This window comes from Arachis stenosperma, chromosome 10 (assembly GCF_014773155.1).
Source record: "Arachis stenosperma cultivar V10309 chromosome 10, arast.V10309.gnm1.PFL2, whole genome shotgun sequence".
NCBI lineage: Eukaryota > Viridiplantae > Streptophyta > Magnoliopsida > Fabales > Fabaceae > Arachis > Arachis stenosperma.
Window position 1 is genome coordinate 60659801 of NC_080386.1, and position 22453 is coordinate 60682253.

Below are 22453 nucleotides of genomic sequence, written 5' to 3' on the forward strand. Positions count from 1 at the left end.
GGAGTTGAACGCCCAAAACACGTCATAACTTGGAGTTCAACTCCAAGAAAAGCCTCAGCTCGTGGATTGATCAAGCTCAGCCCAAGCATACACCAAGTGGGCCCCGGAAGTGGATTTATGCATCAATTACTTACTCATGTAAACCCTAGGAGCTAGTTTATTATAAATAGAACATTTAACTATTGTATTAGACGTCTTTTGACCACGTTTCATCTTTGGTCTCAGTTTTGTTTTATTCTTCATCTTAGGAGGCCATTGAGCACGTTTATGGGGGGCTAGCCATTCGGCCATGCCTGAACCTTTCACTTATGTATTTTCAACGGTGGAGTTTCTGCACACCATAGATTAAGGGTGTGGAGCTCTGCTGTACCTCAAGTTTCAATACAATTATTATTACTTTCTATTCAATTCTCTTTTATTCTTATTCCAAGATATACGCTGCACAACACTTTGATGAATGTGATGATCCGTGACACTCATCATCATTCTCACATATGAACGCGCGTGATTGACAACCACTTCCGTTCTACCTTAGGCCGGGCGCATATCTCTTAGATTCCCCAGCAGAATCTTCGTGGTATAAGCTAGATAGATGGCGGCATTCATGGGAATCCGGAAAGTCTAACCTTGTCTGTGGTATTCCGAGTAGGATCCTGGGAATCCGGAAAGTCTAACCTTGTCTGTGGTATTCCGAGTAGGATTCCGGTATTGAATGACTGTGACGAGCTTCAAACTCCTGAAGGCTGGGCATTAGTGACAGACGCAAAAGAATCAATGGATTCTATTCCAACCTGATTGAGAACCGACAGATGATTAGCCGTGCTGTGACAGAGCATTTGGGCCATTTTCACTGAGAGGATGGGATGTAGCTATCAACAAGGGTGATGCCTCCAGACGATTAGCCGTGCAGTGACAGCGCATAGGACCATTTTCCCGAGAGGATTGAAAGTAGCCATTGATGATGGTGATGCCCTACATACAGCTTGCCATGGAAAGGAGTAAGAAGGATTGGATGAAAGCAGTAGGAAAGCAGAGATTCAAGAGGAGCACAGCATCTTCATATGCTTATCTGAAATTCCCACGTTTGATTTACATAAGTATTTCTATCCCTTTTTATTTTCTGTTTATTTTATTTCTCATCTGAATATCTAATCTAATGCCCCTATGAGTCTACCTAACTGAGATTTGCAAGATGACCATAGCTTGCTTCATACCAACAATCTCTGTGGGATCGACCCTTACTCGCGTAAGGTTTATTACTTGGACGACCCAGTACACTTGCTGGTTAGTTGAACGGAGTTGTGATCATAAATTCCAATAGAGCCAATTTTTAAATTCCATACAAAGAGAGTGAATCACAATTTCGTCCACCAGGCTCCTCCCATCTTTGATGGTTCCATCCTTGATACATGTTGTCATTGAGGGTCGCATTCCCTACAACATAGTTTGAACCAAACTCATAGCCAAAGGGATGAGAATTCATGGTGAAATCAAAAACAAAACTAAAAAAGTCCTAAAGGTAACAAAAACTAACAAACAAAAGGCAAACATATTCACAATATACACATATATACAATAACCAATAACAAGGCACACAATTGCAATTCTCCGGCAACAGCACCATTTTGATGAATGGATTTTTAGTTGGTAAAGAATTTACAAATAAATCCTCGTTGAAAGTATAGCTTCTAAACCAACAAAGAATCCTTTCATACAAATATTTGGTTGTCACAAGTAACAAACCCTTATAAAAATAAACCGAAGTATTCAAACCTCGGGTCGTCTCTCAAAGGAATTGCAGGGTAGTGTTCTTGCTATTGGTTATGAGTTGTATATTTTGGGGTTTTGATAAGAAACGAGAAATGTAAATTGCAAGAATTAAAATAACAACTAAGAAAGCTCTTGGCAAGGTATGAGAACTAGAAGTCCTATCCTCATTATCTTCACCAATTGTGATGATAATTGTTCATTGCTTCACTTAGTTAACCTCTAACTATGAAGAAAAGTTAAGTGGAAGTAATCAATTTAATTCCTCAAGTCCTAGTCAACTCCTAAGGAAAGACTAGTTTTAGTGGAATTCAAATCAATTAGCAACTTCTAATTATCAATCAACAAGATACTTTGATAACTCAAGAGTCTCCAATTACTCAAATTAAGCCAAGAGAAGGAAATTCTACTCTATCATCCTTCCAAGCATTTAATCAAACACTTGGAAGGCATAAAAGAAAAGCATAGTAAATTGATAACAAGAGTAAAATCTAACAACTACTAATTGTAAAGAATTAATAACAACAACCGAAGAAAGTACAATTAACATGAATTACCTTGAATTGCATTAAAAGAGAAATAGAAGAAACAAGAGTATATCAACAACAAAGTAAAGAAAATAAAGAGAATTACAACAAAAGAATAAAAGAACAAGATGTAGCAACAAGAAATTGAGAAGGAGAAGTAGATGAGAAGAAGAATTAAAGCCTAGATCTAGAGAAGAGATTAACCTAATCTTAATTCTAATTCTAGAGAGAAGTGAGAGTTTCTCTCTCTAGAAACTAACTCTAACTAAAACTAATTGGTAACTAAATAAAATGGAAAGCTAATAAGAAATCATGAAAACAAACTCCTAAAACTAGCAACAACTAACAAAGAAGCAAAAGGCAAACGTATTCATAATATATACAATAACCAATAATAAGGCACACATTTGTAATTTTCCGGCAACGGCGCCAAAAACTTGAGAGAAAGTTTTTGGTCGGTTAGGAATTTTCACAAAATAATTCCGTTGCAAGTATAGTCCAAACTGACAAACAACCACTCAATCAAAGTTTAATTTTGTTTGTCACAAGTACAAACCCCAATAAAAATAAACTGAAGTATTTAAACCTCGGGTCGTCTCTCAAGAAATTGCAATGAAGTGCTTAATTATTGGCTATGAAGGGACAAAGGTGTTTTATTTGGTGATTGACAAGAAAAGTAAATAACAAGAAATTAAATGAAACTTAACTAATAAAGGAAAGGAAAAGAACTCTTGGCTAAGGCATGGAAATTGAGATCCCCATCCTTGTCTAACAACCATATATTGATAATTATGAGGGACCAATCCTATCAAGTCTACTTCTATGCTTGAAGTATGTCAAATAGGCTTGATCAACATCAACCCATAAGTCCCAACCTAGCTACTAATTGACTTAGTAGTAGGCTAGTATTAATGGGTATCAAATTGACCAACAAGGGTTCCCAAATCACCAATCCAATTAGACCCAATGACTCAAGGTCACTCAATTCCCTTAGCCTAGGCCAAGAGTGTAGAAAACTACTCTATAACTAGTGAAAACATTTTATCAAACACCTAGAGTGCAATAAAAGTAAACATCGCAAAATTTAAGAATTAATAAAAACTATAACTAACCCAAGCAAGAAATCAATAATAGCCACTAAAGCAAACATCAAAAGACATGAAAACATAAAATTGTATTAGAGGAAATGAAAAGCTAACAAGGGTTCATGAAAGTAAAAATGGCAACATAAAGAAATCAAGAAGAAAAACTAAGAAGATTAAGACAATAGAACAATAAAATATAAAGAGATTTGAACTAAAAACAAGAATTAAAACTTGGATCTAAGAAAATTTGACCTAAACTACCCTAAATTCTAGAGAGAAGGGAGAGCTTCTCTCTTTAGAATTCTAACCTAAAACATGATGAAAAACTAAACTATGACTACTCCCCCCCCCCCCAATTCCTCTCCAATTCCTTGGTTCAAAAGCATCATAAATGAGTTGGATTTGGGCCTCCTTGAGCTCAAAAATTGCCCCCAGCGTATTGTCTTTAATTAGGTCACATGCCGCTTGTCGCGCGTACGCATGGGTCACACATATGCGTCACTGGCAACTTTCCTTATCACGCGTACGCGTCGCCTTGAATCCTCCAAATCCTTATTTTCCATGAATTCTCCATTTTGCATACTTTTTTCTTCACTCCTTTGATCCATTCCCTGCCTCATAACCCTGAAATCACTAACAAACATATCAAGACATCGAGTAGAATCAAAGTGAATTAAATTTAACTAATTGAAGGCTTAAAAAGCATGTTTTTAACTATTAAGCACAATTTGGAGAATTTCATGAAACTATGTTATTTCTTTGAATAAATGTGAGATAAGTTAATAAAATTCCTTAAATTCAATACAAGATAAACCACAAAATTAGAGTTTATCACTCAGACGCTGATATAATATTTTATCCCTCAAAGGTATAACATCGTCAGACAATAGCTCAACTTATTATTGATAAAATAGCAAGTCAAACCTTGGAGACTGTGATCTGTACCCAAATATATCGGATACACAACATTATACCTCGAAAGTGCCTAGTCAAACTCGGAACAACTAATTCAAATAAAAAGGTCATTTTACGCCTCTATAGTGGCTGCCTGAAATCTTGGACCACTAGAAGATAGGTCAGTTATCACAAATTCTTAATGAATACAGACCTAGACGAGTTATACAGGTTCATTAGATACAACAAGATAGAAAGACAAAAATTTCAATCTAGTATTAAAATTGTTCATTCTTTAGCTAAATGTTGATTTGGGCGTCGATGTCTTTTTTGTAGGTCTCATGCACGGTTTAGATTAACGAAAAGTTCATAGCACAACGTACCTCATCTAGAAACACCATTCAATGTGACCGAACTATATCTCAAAAACTCATTTTAGACAGGAACAGATATTGTTATACGAGGTAACTTTAGATTTTGTTTATAGTATTATCGTTTAAAACTAATTATTTCTTCTATCTATTAGCTGAAATGCTTGTTCATTTAGAAATTATGTGATTGCGTACTTGTGAAGCAACACTGAAAGGATCAGATATAATGGTCATCATTGATGATTCCTCGCCTTGGAGTATAACACGTACCAGATTCAATTTTCCATTATATTGCTTTATGTGTTTGTCCACGTTACTCTTCTTTTGTAATATTTCACTATGATAATGTACTTAGCAATTGATGAAGTTTTTCCACTCTAATGTAGCGAAACTGCTGTTGTTTGGGACCATAACTTGTTTCTGCCACGTGAAGAAATAAAATTGCCGATCTTTTGTTAAAAAAATAAAAATAAAAAATAAATACAGTAAAAGGACATTCTTCAACTTCAAACCAACACTACAACAATTTGGGTCTATGGCCACGATTTTTTTTGTCACGGTAAAAAACTGTAACCAGAGATTTTTTATGGTCACGATTTTTTAGGATGACAAAAAAAAAAGCTATGGTCACAATTTTTTTAGAAAGGGTAACCATAGAGTACCGATGGTCACGATTTTTTAAAAAGGAGTGGTCTAAAAGGGTCTATGGTCACAATTTTGAAGGGTAACCTAAAGGGGTCTATAGTCACGATTTTTTACAGTGGACAAAAAGGGTTTATGGTCACGGTTTTTCAAAAAAGAGTTACCTAAAAGGGTTTGGTCACGGTTTTAGGGGGTGACCTAAAGGAATCTATGGTCACGGTTTTCGGGGGTAGCCTAAAAGGGTCTATGGTCACAGTTTTTTACAATGACCAAAAAGAGGGCTATGGTCACGATTTTTCAAAAAAGGGTGACCCAAAAGGGTCTATGGTCACGGTTTTGGGAGGTGACCTAAAAGGGTCTATGGTCACAGTTTTTTACAATGACCAAAAAGAGGGCTATGGTCACGATTTTTCAAAAAAGGGTGACCCAAAAGTGTCTATGGTCACGGTTTTGGGAGGTGACCTAAAGGGACCTATGGTCACGGTTTTATTGGTGGCCTAAAAGGCTCTATGGTCACGGTTTTGGGGGTGACCTAAAGGTGTCTATGGTCACGACTTTTTACATTGTCCAAAAAGGTCTATGGTCACAGTTTTTCGGAAAGGTGATCTAAAAAGGTCTATGGTCACGGTTTTGGAGAATGACCTAAATGGGTCTATAGTCACAGTTTTGGGGGAGACCTAGAGTCTATAGTCACAGTTTTAGGGGGTGGTCTAAAGGGGTTTATAGTCACGGTTTTTTACAGTGACCAAAAAGAGTCTATGGTCACAGTTTTTCAAAAAGGTGACTAAATAGGTCTATGGTCACAGTTTTGGAGATGACTTAAAGGGATCTATGATCACAATTTTAGGGGTGACCTAAAATAGTTTATGGTCACTGTTTTATACCGTGACCAAACGACATCTATGGTCATGGTTTTTCACCGTCACCAAACGACATCTATGGTCACGGTTTTGAGGGGTGACCTAAAAGAGTCTATGGTCACGGTTTTACGAAAGAGTGACTTAAAAGGGTTTATGGTCAAGATTTTAGAGAGTGACCTAAAAGTATCTATGGTTACGGTGTTAGGAGGTTGTCCAACCCCTCTATACACTCACGAATCGCAAGCTTCTCTGCGTCGTTCATCGTACATCGTGGGTTGTCGTGCTCGTCTTCTGTCGCCTGTCGTGTCTTCATTGCTCAAAAAGTTATCTTTATTGAAAAGTAAATACATCAAAATTATGAGATTTCGAATTTTAAATTAATTTAGATTTATATAATTTTCAATTACAATTAAATATTTTTGTTTAATTAAAATTAATAATTTAGATTTTTGCTTACTTAAAATTTAAAATTTTAGTAACTAAAAATAAAAAAGAATTTTATATATAATTTAAATTAAATAATTAAAAAATTTTAATTAATTTTATAAATAAAAAATTATTTAATTACCTCAATTTTTAAATTAGAATACTTATTTAAAAAATCAATTGACAAATTAATTAAATAAAATGATATTTTTAAAATAATTTTATTGAGATAGAATTTAGTTTTTAATAACTACTCTATTCTCTAATGTTTATTAAAAAAGTGACTTAAAAGAATTTATAGTCACGGCTAAAATTATCACCATAGATAAGACTATGGTCACGGTTCTAGAAAGGGATGATCACAGAGGCTATGGTCATGGTTTTTAGCGGAGTGACCATAGAAGTTATGGTCATGGTGAAAACTATGACTATAGATTAGGCTATGGTCACAATTTTCATAATGGCATGACCATAGAGCGATAAAAAAACGTGGCCTAAAGTGACAGAATTTAAACACTAAAATTGTGACCATAAAAACTGTAATTATAGATAAAAAAAACCATAACTATAGGTTTATGACCATAAGAAAATAAATCACGATGAAAAAATTGTGATCATAGATTAAAAATTATGATCATAAATTTATAATCATCCTTTTCATTAGTTATGGTCACAGTTTTTCGGTGTGACCATAAATTTTTTTTTGTAGTGCAATAATAACAAATGAGGTGTCCACGCAGGGAATGCGAGTTGGTGATTGCGCTTATTCTAATTGGTATTGTAGCTGTTGATGACAGTGAGAATACATTCTATTCAACATTATTTTGCATTAACCGTGTTTAAAATTTGTATTTTTAATAAAGACAAAAGAAAAACGAAAAAATCATCACGCACCAAACTCGCAACTACGATTTTGGAATTTTGGATGTTGCACTTGCACACTTGCAATACATTATCGTAAATTAAAAACCTAAGCTATACGAACCTAAAAATCGTTTAATAAAATAAAACCAATGTTTTTGAACCATCGAATATTATAAACTCCATGGTTCGTAGAAGAATGTAAAAAAGGGAACTGTTAAAACATCGGCATAATAGAGTTATATTTTTAATGATGGAGTAAAATATCGTTTTTATCCTTAATGTTTGAGGTAAATTTTAAAGTTTTTTCTAACATTTTAATCGTCCTATTTAAATTTCAAACGTTTTAAAATTTGTTCAATGTTGTCCTGCCGTTAGGGATCCGTTAACAGAATTGACGACAGGATAAAATTAAGACGATTTTGAAACGTTAGGGACTTAAATAGAACGAAAACGTTGAGGACAAAAATGATACATAGAAGTAAATTTTAATGTTATTCATCAATAATATCAATTTTTTACTGTACATAGTATTCAATTATTTTTTAATCACATCTAAGTAAATTACAGTTAATCACATTACTTTCATTCTAAATAAATTAATTTTTTTATAATTTTACTCTTAAAGTAATATAATTTATTTTATAAATAAATAAATTTTACACTTTCATTCTAAATAAATAATATAATTTTATTTTTATTATTTAATTATATTACTTATATTTTTTAATTTTACATTTTTATTCTAAATAAATTAATTTTTTTATTATTTTACACTTAAAGTAATAATTTTTTATAAATAAATAAATTTTATACTTCATTTTAAACAATGTAATTTTACTTTCATTAATTAATCACATTACTTGTAATTTTTTTATAATTTTACACTTTCATTCTAATCACATTACATTATTTATTTAGAATGAAAGTGTAAAATTTATTTATTTATAAAAAAATTACATTACTTTAAGTATAAAATTATAAAAAAATTAAATTTATTTAGAATGAAAGTAATGTGATTAAGTGTAATTTACTTAGATGTGATTAAAAAGTAATTGAATATTATGTACAGTAAAAAATTGATTTATTGATGGATAATATTAAAATTTATTTCTATGTATCGTTTTTGTCCCCAACATTTTCGTCCTATTTAAGTCCCTAATGTTTCAAAATCGTTTTAATTTTGTCGTGCCGTCAACTCCGTTAACAGATCCCTAACAACAAGATAATATTGAGTCAATTTTAAAACGTTAGGGACTTAAATAAGACGATTAAAATGTTAGGAACAACTTTAGGACTTACTCCAATATTAGAGACAAAAATAATATTTTACTCTTAATAATATTACTCTTCTCATAATTTATAAAAAAAATAATATTATTAAAATAAGAATGATAATAGTCAATAACCTATAGTTCTAATTGTATAATCTCTCCCTATTAAAATAAGAGAGCGCGAATTTAAATCTCCTTATCTTTAGTTAAAAAGATTAAGAATAATAATAGCATTTCTTTATTAATATTGATGTTGCATCCTTTCCTGCTTCCTAAGACCCAAATCCCAAGTAGGCGAGGGATAAGTCATAGTAGCTTAGATTCAATTTTAGCAGTTTGTATTGTTCTAGAAGCATTTTGAAGTTGAAGTTGAAGTGTGAAAGTGAAAGTGGAATTTTTTGTCTTGAATTTTTAAATGAAACAGTTTTCTTTGTTGTCAATGATGATTATTTGAAACGAACTCAAAATTTTTTTTTTCGGTTGCATTTTCAGAATGGGGAAGAAAGTTCAGAAACGGCACTTGATTTTTTTAATTTTTTAAATGTTTATATCTTTAAATTTCTCTATATATAACTTATTTTATTAGGTATTTTTAAAATAAAAATTTAAATTTAAAAGGGAAGGTATTCAATTTAAAGTTATGAAAAAATGGGTTCGAATTAGTCGGTCGAACCATAAACCAATAAAAATAACAAATTAATTAAATATTCTAACCGAAAAATTTAAAAATTGTAGTTGGACCGGTCGAAAATTAATCGGTCGAAACACAAGGAATCTATCGATTATTTTTTTATTTTCACCCAAAAGTTCAAAACAGCATTTGATTTAGAGGAAAAGAATCCTAACCAAAACAAGAAGCAGCAGCACCTTTGTCTCTCTCACAGTCTCACTTAGACGTTATCCTTTTCCTTCTTCTCATCGAGCTGCTCCCTCTTTTCCTAACTTATGTCTAGCTACCATTCTGCTACTACCACCGTCGTAACTTCTGGAAGCTATTTTCATCGTGCAGCCACTGTTCGAACTTCGAAGACACCGTCACCACGGTAACTATTCTCACCTCTTACCTTAATCGTGCAGCCACTGTCTCGTCGGCACCAGCTTTGTTCCACCGTACTCCTTTTCGTCAGTCGTGTCAACCCTTCCATCGTGCTCCCTGTTTCCTTCTTTGCTGAGTCTGCTTTCTTTTAGGTATTTTTTAACTGTAATTGTTGTTAATTAATCTATGAATTGTGCTTTTTCATTATTGTAGTTTAGAATTGTGGATAATCTTAAATAATTGTTGTCAGTTAATCTGTAAATCTTGTTGCTGTTAATTTTTTTATTCTGTAATTATCTATGTTGATTGTTGAGATTATTGGGTTAGTGTGGGTTACTATAAGCCTGTAATATTGTTATTGGATTGTATTGTTATTGGATTGCTGGTAAATTTTAGGTATGGATGAGAGTATCAACTAAGAAACACTTAAAAATAATAATGCAGAGAATAATTTGGCTTCGAATCCTGTCTAGAAGCTTCTCTTCTTCTTGAATCTAACGATAGTCATTAGTCAATCATAAACTTCTAATGTTTCGAAAAAAAAATTGATCCAGCTTGAAGATATGTTAGCTTTACAAGTAATAAACGGAAAATTGCATTACCAATGTTTGTGTTGTCTAAGTACTTTTGGAGGAGAGAGAATTAATAGAATGAAAAAATATTTGACAAAGATAGATGGAGATATTAAAAAGTATTTTAAAGTCCCTTATGACGTAGAAAAACAAATGAAAAATTTATTGAAAGAAATTCAAAAAATTAAAACTAGTAAGAGAAAAGTAAGTTTTAATGAAGATGGTAGTGATGAGATTGAAAATACAATTGATAAAGTATTAATGCAAGAAGAACAATAAATTCCGAATCAGTTACCATTAAAGCAAGCAATTATAAGTGATCCACAAAAGAAAGCAAAAATCTTTATTCCTCCTATGTTTGCACAAAGATTGTTATTGATAATGTGTTATATATATCGTTAGATGATATTGATGCTAATTTTGATCAAAATAGTGTTGGTAGTGGTGATAATAATACACTTTATGCTGCATGCCTGTATCACTTGATTTTTCTGGTGCAAATAATAAAAATGAAGGTGATGATTTAAAGAAAACAAATTTGTAGCAAATTTTAGAAAATTTTAATGATTGATAATAAATTTAAATGTTGTCATTTTATGTTTGATTATTATTTTTATTATTTAACTTTTGAATTTATAATTAAATGAAATTATAATATTATAATTTTTATAATATTTTTAATTTAAATAATAAAATTTTTATTAGATTATAATTATGATTTTATGTATTTATTAATATTTTATTTATTATTTTATTATAAAATATTTTTTAAATTAAATTATGATCAAATCAATTAAATCAATAAATTAATAGTTAAAATGGTTCAAGGTGGGGTTGGATTTTCATAACCTTGACTCAATTATTCATGGCCAACTACCTTGCGTAGGCCCTACCAAGGCTCAACATGTGGAATAAGTAGCATTATAGACATCCACAACCAAACTAAGTTGAGTTGGTTTAGTAGTTAGCTCACTAATTCGCTTAAGTAAGTGTCGGATGTTCGAATTCCGCCTTGTACATGTAACAATTCATTGGCCAACGACAAACCCTTAAATAAATCTCAATACCGTGACATATTAGTCCTTAACATGCTGAATTGGGGAATGCCTAAAAAACAAAAAAAAAATAGACAACCACAACCACATAATTATACGCACATAATACAGCTTTAAAATATTGGAAAATCTTAAACAGAACTCCATGCGACTAGAAAACGACACCGTTCAACAACCCGCGCCGACTGCGATACTACATTTGTGTCAGTTTCCGCAAACTATTCTTCCCACCGGTTTCAACGGAAAATCTGAAAAGTAAAGTACGTTCACGTCTCCTTTTCAAATTTCATAATTCATTCATTATTCAACCATTCTACTTTGAATTTTCTCAATTTGTTTTTTCAATTTACATATCTTCATATTTTTCATAATTTATTCTACAAACTGAGATATAGAGAGAGAATCAGAGATTGCCATTATTGTCAGTACCAAAAATAACTTTCCTTTCTCCATTCCACGCTATTTTTGGTCTCCGATCTCCCTTCCACTTACAGCAGCGGAAGAATCACCAGCAAAATCAAAATTAGAAAGAAAAGCAAAACAATTTTACATTAATAAAGGATTTAAAGAAAAATCATTGACATGAGTTCGATTCCTTTGATCAACACACTCTCTGTTGTTGCTCCGCTTCGCTCCGTTTCCCCTCCTCAATGCGGCGAGTTTCTTCCTTTATCCGCCATCCCAAAACGGCGACGTTCATTGTCCTCAGCTGCGTTTCGCCCAGTTTCTTCGGGCCCTGGCCCAAGCCCAGGTCCAACTATCAATTCAGCTCCGGTAAGTCTTCTTCTCAACGGATCAAGCTTCTCTGATACGATAACTGCTCTTTACCCTTCTCAGATGAGGTTATTTTTGTAATTTGATGTTGGTTTTCAGCGCGGGAATGGAAGTTACACAGTTGGTGATTTCATGACAACGAAAGATCATTTGCACGTTGTCAAGCCCTCCACTACCGTTGACGAAGGTAAGGATTTGTTTCTGTAATTTTTTGTTTTTTATTATTATGTTATTTAGTGTTCGTTTTATATTCTCCCAGTTTATTTACTTAAAATTTAAAATTTCAGCTTTGGAGGCACTCGTCAACAACAGGATCAGTGGTCTTCCAGTTATCGATGACGACTGGAATCTCGTAACTTTTTAATCCCCTTCAGCTATTTTTGCATTATTCTTTAATGATTTTAACGTTCTTCACTTTTGTTTTTTTCATGTACTTGTCTTTTCATCATCAAAATGCAACTACTTTGACTTTATTTTACTTCCTCTTTGAGATTTACCTCTTTTTCTTTCTAATAAAAAATTGCTGCAGGTTGGAGTTGTTTCAGATTATGACTTGCTAGCAATTGATTCTATATCAGGTATATTATATTATTTTATTTTGTTCTACTTTTTGCTAATTCTGAGTTGGAAATCATTTGTGTTAGTTATCCTTTCTACTTTTCAAACTTCGTGTTGTTATTGTTGAGAATGGTGACACTGAAGATGACAATATGCCATGTATGATAGTGTGGGCATTGAACTTCTTTACAAACCTTAAGCAATGCTATTATAAAATTCTATGGTTGTGCCCAAGTTTGCAAAACAAGAGTTCCGCATCCTGCTGCAAAGTGTCTACTAATCTTTTGTTTTGGCTTTTTAGGTGGTCCTCAAAGTGATGCAAACTTATTTCCTGATGTTGGTAGCTCTTGGAAAGTATGTGCAACTTTTTCTTCTAACTATGCTAAATAGATTTGCTGTCAATCATTCATAACACCTCTTTTATTGATGTTCATGGAATGTGCTTTGTAAATTGAGATGGGGCCATTCTATTATGTTGTTCACAAACTTAATTCTGAACCTACATGCAATCCTCTATGACAATTGAATTTCAATTTTTATTTTTTTGCCATGCACACCGTTGTTTTGCTGAAATAATAGTATTTCACTGAATACAAGGTCGTCGTAACTCGTTATAAATTCTGAAGCCTTGTGTAAATTTCATCAATTACTTATTGATCAACAACTGTATACTGCTTCTCTAAAAGATGGCTCTTCCGAATGGGAGGTAGGGTTGGCCCTTATTGGTGATCTTGATGGACATGCTGGAGAGGTTGCTATTAGTGTTCAAGTTTTCAAAAAATGCAAGATTTTTAAAAGGAAGGAAGTGGTATAAATTTTGAAAATATTGCTGTCTGAAGTATAATTTGGACGAGTGCATCTTAGTTATCTCGTATTAGGAAATATTGCTGTCTGAAGTATAATTTGGACGAGTGCATCTTTGTTTCCATTTGTATCTAGAGTCAAGCTTCAGGAAGTAATGATCTGATCATGTGAATGTAGCAAAGTTTTGCTTGAGTTCAGAAATTACTGTTCTGAATAAGTTTACTTAAAAGTCCCAGTCTTTTGCAATAGAAGAATTTTGGAAGTCAGCCAGGTCTTTTTGAGTTTATGAATCAGTGCCTTCCAATATATATATGGGATCAGCTGTCTTTCTCCTTTGTTTTTTTCGGGAAATGTAGGGTACCTTCCTTTTTGCCTTTGTATTGACTACTTTTGAAATTTGCAAGGGGAAATGTAGGGTACCTTCCTTTTTGCCTTTGTATTGACTACTTTTGAAATTTGCAAGGTGGTCTCGGCAATGTTATATGGATTCTGTGATCAAACATGATCCTCAAAAGTACGACTTTGTCAGGACATTAAGATCATTTTTGTGTGTCAGGTAGTAAAGGATATGCATAGGTTCCGTATCTTAGAAATAACAAAATTTTGGCCTGAATTTTTTTAATATTCCTTCCGCTGTCTTCTGTGTTACTTGTCATGAAGCAGAAGGGAGCTTGCAATAGTATGAAAACTATCATATTTTATATGTTAGGAACAAATGTCTATTGAACTATCATTAGTTTATTATGTTAAGCAAAACTGTCTTGTTCTAATTGTCGGCTTCAATGACAGACATTTAATGAGATACAAAAACTGCTTAGTAAGACTAATGGAAAAGTTGTTGGTGACCTAATGACGCCAACTCCACTTGTTGTTCAAGAATCTACTAGTCTGGAGGATGCTGCTAGGTACTGATTTTATGTATAATCAACAACATTGAACTCTGTGTTTTCTTCCCCTTTATATTCCAGCCCATGTACACTCAATAATTCTTCGCCAATGTAAAGGACAAAAGAAAAGAAAAAACCTACTCCAGATTAATTTTCATTTACATGTTCCCTTAGAATGGCAAAGCTGATCACCTGATGTCTGACACCAGTGCTTATTGTATTAGGCTGTTGCTTGAAACAAAATATCGTCGACTACCTGTGGTAGACAAGGATGGGAAGCTGGTAAGAAGAGTATCTTCCCCCTCTTAATAGTTTAATATATGTGCTTCTTTCAGTAGTGGTTTTTGCTGAATGTTTCTCCTCATTATTGGAAGGTTGGACTCATTACAAGGGGAAATATCGTTAAGGCAGCTCTGCTATCGAAACATGCCGGCGAGTGGTGAGAGATCCACATAGTTTGAGAAAACCTTATTCAAATAGTTTTGCTCACGGTTTGTGTAGTGAAAGTCAGCATAGCCTCTACATGATTAGGTATTTAGTCATCATCCGATGGATGTTTAGATTATATTACAGATGCGATATGCATGGCCAAAATAGAGTAGCTGAAAACAACTTCTGAAGTGTTAATATTCATAGACGAGGGTGATCAATCGATCTCCTTGTTTGAGATATTTTATGTGCCCTGGATTGTTTAAACCATGGAAACACTATATATAGTCAATTTCTATTCAGGCTCTCGAATAGATCATTTTGAGCACTGTATTATAAGCTAATTATAAATTGCTTAGGGTTATAATTTATATATTTAATGTCTTGGTCATTTTTCATATTGGTTCTATTCACGAGTTTGTTATTGAGTCCAACTCTCGACTATTTTTGTCACGCCAAAATGTCCTTTTTGCCAATTGCAACTTGCAAGACAAATTGCTGGCATATTTTTTGGTCGTTAGCTTGTGTGCAAATTGGAATGCAGGCGAAGAAATTTAAAGGTGAAGCACTTATTGCCATGTTTTTGTGTTCTATTTTCTTCATTTTCCCGAGATGAAAACCAAAGCTCGGCATGAGAAAGCAAGATAGAAGAGTCTCAAATGCCAAACAGAACACAATCTCGGCCTCACACCTAAAGCTTAGGGATGGCAAAACTCCCCAGGATCCCTGCGGGGACTACCCCGAATGGGGATCCAACTGTGGGGAATTTTTCCCGCGGAAATGGGGATGGGGGACGAAATTCCCCCGAGACAGGTGCGGGGACTCGAGCGGGGATCTTTGTCCCGTCCTTGCTATTTTTCGAAATTTATAAATTTACTAAATTATTCTTAATAATTTATTTCTCATATATGTTTTTTAGTTTCTCTCTCTCACACACACACACACACACACACATATATGTAACTTCTAATTTTCATTTTCATAACCCTTCTTCAATTCAGAAATCTCAAACGCTGTCCATACTCCATCCAATCTCTCTGCAGCCACCCTCTTGCCACTCTCCCTTCTCACCGCATTGTCAAACCTCATCGTGCCATCACCCCCACCGCGTCGTGCTTTCTAATTGCGGCGTTCCTTTTTGTAACTCTGCCGTTGTGTCCATTCTCCTCTCTGTTGCCGCGTCTCTCACCTCATCCACTGCTTTGTCTTCTGGCTCGTTGTTACATACTCCCACTGCGTCATTTCGAAATAAGTCACCATGGTGTCATTTACACTTTTTGTATAAAATCTTGTTATTTTTGTATTGGATGGATACTTGCAGCTCTATTCATATGGAAATTAATAATTATTTTGAACTATCAAATAGATTGGGAATGGGGTCCCTGCGGAGAATGAGACCCTGTGAAAAATGGGGATGGGGAGCAATAACGGGGACAGGGAACAAATCTGAGGGAGGGGATGGGGAGCAGGGAGGCATCCCCCGCTCCCGTCCTCACCCTCGCTCTCGCCTTGCCCCGTTGACATCCCTACTAAAACTGATAACAGCTACGACAAATAAGTACACTAAGGTAGCGTTTGTTTTGGAGTACTGGGACAAAAATTGGAAGACTGAGACTCAGTATCATGTTTGTTGGCTCAGAGACTGGTACTAAAATTTCTGTCTCTGTCTCTAAAATTTCAGTATTTCAGTATTTTCAAAAAGTAGAAACACAGGGGACTGAAATTTTTAAAGACAGAGATTGAAACTTTAATAACATTTTATACCTAAAATACTCTCATTTCAATTAATTAATTTTAATTTTATCCTTTGTGCAAATTAAATTAGAGCTTTATTCTTGTTTTAATTTCTGTCTCCCATTTTACACCAAACAAAATACTGAAATTTATTTCAGTCTCTATCTCTTAGTCTCTGTCTCTCAATCTCAATCTTTCAATCTCTCAATCTCTGCACAAGAACCAAACCTAGCATTAGCAATATATAGATTTCAATATTTCACTTGTGCTCATTCCCACAACTAAAGCTAGAACAAACCCTTAAGCGGTACACACTTGTATACAGTATACAACCCAAAAAAATCCAAGTGGCTGCAATTCATGTTGTAGAATGTAGACTGAAAACAGTTATACCAAAGAATAATGGTGCTTTTGCTTTGCATTTTTATTTTTTGTTTTTAGTTTTAGTGTTTTTTATTTTTAGATTTTGTAAAAAAAATAATAAAAATAATAAAACTTTGTTTTCTGTTTTTAATTTCTATTTCCTTTTTTACAAAATTTAAAAAATAAAAAATACTGAAAATAAAATTAAAAAATGAAAATACAAAACAAATGTGAGCTAATATTCTGTTGTTCGCTGTTCCAAGTCCATGTTATCATCAAATAATAGCCAAAAAAGTAAACATCTTGTGCCTCTTGCAGCGTACCACTTGATCATAATTAAACTAACATTCTAAGACTCAAGTACCAACACCACCAATCCTATCTATTTGCATGTTGGATTATTTCAGTACTTAATATCTGTTCCTGTTTCATAATCACTTTAGCTATTATCATTCGTGAAATTTAATCCACAATCACTGCTACTGATATGGGAACAGCTGCACAATGCTTATAGCATGCTTTTTTTTAGATAGATCGTGCTTGCTTACAAATCCTGTCTGTAAAATACCGCTTAAAGCGTTTTAGGGTTAAAACATTTCTCCGGAATATACTTTTGATCAAAGTATAACGTAGCTGGAACTTCGAAGACTAATAGCCTAGTTGGAGCCTAAAATTCCACAAACAATTTACCGTTGATGCCACTGGGTGTTTACTAGTGAGTTATAAGTGGAAATTTCTTGAGCAATAAGTTTTGGATGCCATTAAAGCCTCCTTTATCCTTCACAAGAAGTCAATTTCGTTTGAAAGGTGTTTCCGCACAACAACTTAAAAGCACCAAGGCAAGTCAAAAGAATCTGGCAACGTGCTTTGATACGCACGTCACTGGTGACGTTTTAGAGTTTAACCTCTTCTCATCATTGTGAAGCTAAAAAAGGCCTTCTATATATCCCACCACCATCCTTCAAAACCAAAACAGCATCTCTAATTCTTTTCATCATCGTCTAGAAAAATGGCAACTGAAACTGGTTTAGTAAAAATGTTCTTCTTCCCCTTCACAGGAGGCGGCCACCAAATCCCAATGATAGACATAGCAAGAGTTTTTGCATCTCATGGGGCCGCCTCAACAATCATAGCCACACCCTCCCACGCTCTCAACTTCCAAAACCTCATAACTAGAGCCCAGAGCTCCGGCCACCCTATCACCATCCACACTCTCCCCGCAGAAATACGCGACGCTACCGACATCACCGCCGGACCAATGACCGACACCTTCGTACTCCTTCAACCCCTCAAAACCTTCCTCCTCCGTCACCCGCCGGACTGCATCGTCATCGACATGTTCCACCGCTGGGCCGGCGACCTAGTCGACGAGCTCCGAATCCCGAGGATTGTCTTCACTGGTAACGGTTGCTTCCCTCGCTGCGTCCAAGAAAATATAAGAAAATACTTGAATCTCGAGAATTTGACTTCAGATTACGAGCCTTTCGTCGTTCCTAACCTTCCTGGTAAAGTAGAACTCAGAAAGTCTCAGCTTCCGATTTTCGCGAGAAAGCCGTCGCAGTTTCCTGATAAAATGAAGGATTTCGAGGATAAGGGCTTTGGAACTATCATCAACAGCTTTTACGAATTGGAACCTGATTATGCTGATTACATGAGGAACGAGCTTGGGAAGAAAGCATGGATTGTGGGACCGGTTTCGCTTTGTAACGGAAGCGTAGAAGATAAAACCCAGAGAGGGAAGTTGTCCACCATTGACGAGCAAGGTTGCTTGAAATGGCTGAACTCGAAGGAACCGCATTCAGTTATTTATGTCTGCTTTGGAAGCTTGATTCGGTTACCACCACAGCAGCTCAAGGAAATCGCTTACGGTCTTGAAGCTTCTGGTAAATCGTTCGTTTGGGTTGTTGGAAAAATTATGAAGTCATCGCCCAAAAACAAAGAAGAAGATGACGAAGATGATGTTCAAACATGGCTCCCGGAAGGGTTTGAAGAGAGGATGAAGGAATCAAACAGAGGATTGATCCTTAGAGGGTGGGCTCCTCAGCTTTTAATTCTGGAACATGGCGCCATTGGAGGGTTCGTGACTCATTGTGGTTGGAACTCAACTCTAGAAGGAGTGTGTGCCGGTGTGCCTATGGTGACGTGGCCGGTGACGGCGGAGTAATTCTTGAATGAGAAGCTGGTGACGAGTGTGTTGAGAATTGGGGTGCCAGTTGGGAGCAGAGAGTGGGTGTGGTTTCGTGACGAGTGGAAAGAGGTGTTGGGAAGAGAGAAGGTGGAGAGTGCGGTGAAGAAGTTGATGGGGGAGAGTGAGGAGGCGGCGGAGATGAGAATGAGAGTGAAGAAGATTGCTGAGAGTGGCACAAGAGCTGTTGAAGAAGGTGGAACTTCTTATCAAGATGTTGATGTCTTGATTCAAGAGCTTCAAGAACGCAAAGTTAATAATTGCAATGGCGAAGTTTAGATTAGATTGCCCAACAATACAAAGAAGTTGTACACTTGAATCCGCTTGAATCCAAGAGAAATAAATTCTCTATACAAGAATTTCTCTGAAGCCGTTAAGCGTGACTAGGGGTGGCAAACGGGCCTAAACCCGCCGGGCCGGCTCGCGTAACCCGTCAAAAAAGGCGGGCTGGGCTGGAAAATCGGGATCGCCAAATACCAAAAGTCCGCCTAACCCGCACCGCTAAAACCGCGGGTTTTGGCGGGCTTTGGCGGGGCGGGGCGGGCTTCCCCGCCGGGCTAAGGTTTTTATTAGTGAGGGGGTATTTTTGCAATTTTTTTGTCAATACCTAACTTCCCCCAACCTAACTTACAAGAGTATGAAGATAAAAATTGAGTGTTTTGAATTATGTTTATGTTATTTTGGAGACAATATTTATAATTATGTTTTGGATTATATTTATTTTGCTTTGGAGAGAATATTTATACTTATATTTTGAATGAAAATTTGGTTTATAATTATGTTTATTAGATATTTATAATTACAAAGACTTTAATGTTTGTGAATATAAAAAATATAATTTTTTATGCCATTAGAAATTATAAATTTATTAATATAATTGTGAAATTATATATATTACTTAGTAGTTAATAGTAAAAAAAAAAGAGGAGCTTTGGCGGGCTTAGCCCGCCAGCCCGCCAGCCCGCAGTTAGGCGGGGCGGGCTAGGATTCTAGGACCGCCTCACTAGGCGGGGCGGGACGGGCCAGCCCGCCAAAAGGCGGGCTTCTGGCGGGGCGGGGCGGGGCGGGGCGGACTTCCCCGCTTGCCACCCCTAAGCGTGACTATGAGTGAATTCTATGATAGACAGGCATATCACATAATCTCCACTGAATCGTTACTCTATCATGCTTAGAACCAAAAAGGTTTTTTGTACCTTAAAATTATATATATATATATATATATATATATATATATATATATATATATATATATAGTTTATTTTTAATATATATTTTATATTTTGATATATATTTTATATTAATGACTAATTTTAGTAATTGATTTTAGTATACGAATAATATAGTCATGGCCATAGATTTCTTACCCTCACCTTTATGTAAAAGTATCATTAGCCAATCCTAAAATAATTAAATAAAATCTCATTTTTTTTAATTTTAGAAAGATCAGTAATTAGATATTGAATCTTCTAATTATTTTTTTACACATTTTTCTTTTTTTCTTTTAATTTCATATTCAAAATAGTGAGACGTCTGCTAGGATTTTTCTCTCTTTCAATCACTGTTGCCATTCTCTCTTCCTCTTCCTTCGCGGTCTCTCTCGTTCACTTATTCTCGCCATTGCAACCCGCTTTTGCTGCCACCGCAACAAGCTTCCCCTGCAGCGCAACACGCTTCCCCCACCGCCACAACCTAGTTTTCTATTAGATGTCGTTTTCACCCTATCTCTTATACATGATATATTTTATTATTAACTGTCCCTTTATGTGTTTTAATCTACGTTAATTGCTTTCATATTCTTTGCTTAATTCAAATGTGCAGTTGTCTTTTAAGCTTTTTATTTATTCTTCAAAGTCTCGCATATTTATTTTTCTTAATATTAAATAGTAATTTTCAATTCTCTTTGAAGTCACTTGTTATGACTTACGAATGACCTTGTGTCAATTTTATGTGAGAAATAAAGGGTTCGACAGGTCTAGCACTACAAAAAAAGGTCTATGGCCACAGTGAAAAATCGTGACCATAGCTAGTGAAAAGGGTGACTATAGGTCTATGGTCACGATTTTTAACCTATGGTCACGGTTTTTTCGTTGTGGCCTATTCTGCCGTGGCCATCAACCTATGGTCACGGTTGTAGTGTTCAAATTCTGGCACTTTAGGCCACGTTTTTTTACTGTGACCAAAGGTTAATCTATGGTCATGCATAAAAACCGTGACCATAGCCTTATTTATGCTCACGGTGTCACGGTTTTCACTGTGACCATAGCCTCTATGGTCACCCCACCTTAAAACTGTGACCATAGCCTTATCTATAGTCTATGGTCACAGTTTTTACTATGACCATAGCTTATCTATGGTCACCCCACCTTAAAACTGTGATCATAGCCTTATCTATGGTCACAGTTTTTATCCTGACCATAGCCTATTTTGTTTTATGAGATTTAATTTTTTTAAAGCATAATCACATCTCAAAATGATGATAATCACAAAATAAATCTAAAAATAAAAAAATGATAATCAACAATTAAGATAAGTTGTGACTAAAGTAACCAATTAATATATCAATATAGTTGAGTGAATACACTTGTTTCAATCTCAGTTTTATATAGTGATATATACACTAACACTAAGTAGACACTATCAACAGATTTGTTCCACAAGCGTGAGAACAACACAATTTAGACTCAGCTAGGATAGATTATGTTTGGTATTGCTATTCTTCCTTCTCAATGCTCGAGAACTTTCGTTTCAGCCACTTTACCATATGAAAGCTCAGTACCTGCTTTATTAACATGCAAAGCAAAGTCACATTAGACATAAATTAGTATAACTAGGCTAAACCTTATAGAGGACTTTCATTTCTAATATCAGTAGAATTTGCACTCTTCTAGTCCTTTAATCTGTATAATTAAATTGTGATGTGATCAACTGAAAGACCAAATTATAGCTAGAAACCTAAATTTGAAATAAGATCTCAAAAATAAAAATCAAACAATGAAACATCAAATTTTTCATGGTATTTGATAACATGAATAACCTTTCGAGAGAAGTACAAATTCATATTTGTCATGTTACTTAACAAATCAAATTAAACAAACCACAAGAGAGCTTCCATTATTAGCGCCAGCTATTTAAGTAATATAATAGTTATTTTCCTACTGCTACATAATTCATTCCTAAATAGAAGCAGAGTCTCGTGGATAAGCTTCAAAATTTGAAAATATAGAATGGAGTTATAGGCAAATACAACATATAACATACAAATTTACCTTGTGCAAGAAAAATGGTGACAACTAGTAAACTTTAGTTGTAAAACCAGTTCCAGCATCCATAATAAGTGCCTAGATATTGG

The 22453-nt window shown here is 34.7% G+C and overlaps 2 protein-coding genes across 2 annotated transcripts; both read left to right on the forward strand.

The window, feature by feature from the left end:
* The first annotated feature begins 11613 nt into the window (after positions 1 to 11613).
* On the forward strand, positions 11614 to 15220 carry LOC130955525 (CBS domain-containing protein CBSX2, chloroplastic-like). Its single transcript, XM_057882402.1, has 8 exons — positions 11614 to 12144; positions 12244 to 12331; positions 12432 to 12496; positions 12674 to 12722; positions 13004 to 13056; positions 14296 to 14411; positions 14618 to 14675; positions 14768 to 15220. Exons 1-8 carry the CDS (start codon positions 11953 to 11955, stop codon positions 14834 to 14836), a joined length of 690 nt encoding a protein of 229 aa, XP_057738385.1. The 5' UTR covers positions 11614 to 11952; the 3' UTR covers positions 14837 to 15220.
* Positions 15221 to 17893: 2673 nt separating this feature from the next.
* Positions 17894 to 19771, forward strand: LOC130954539 (abscisate beta-glucosyltransferase-like). The gene has a single exon (XM_057881294.1). It carries the CDS (start codon positions 17929 to 17931, stop codon positions 19081 to 19083), a length of 1155 nt encoding a protein of 384 aa, XP_057737277.1. The 5' UTR covers positions 17894 to 17928; the 3' UTR covers positions 19084 to 19771.
* The last annotated feature ends 2682 nt before the right edge of the window (positions 19772 to 22453 follow it).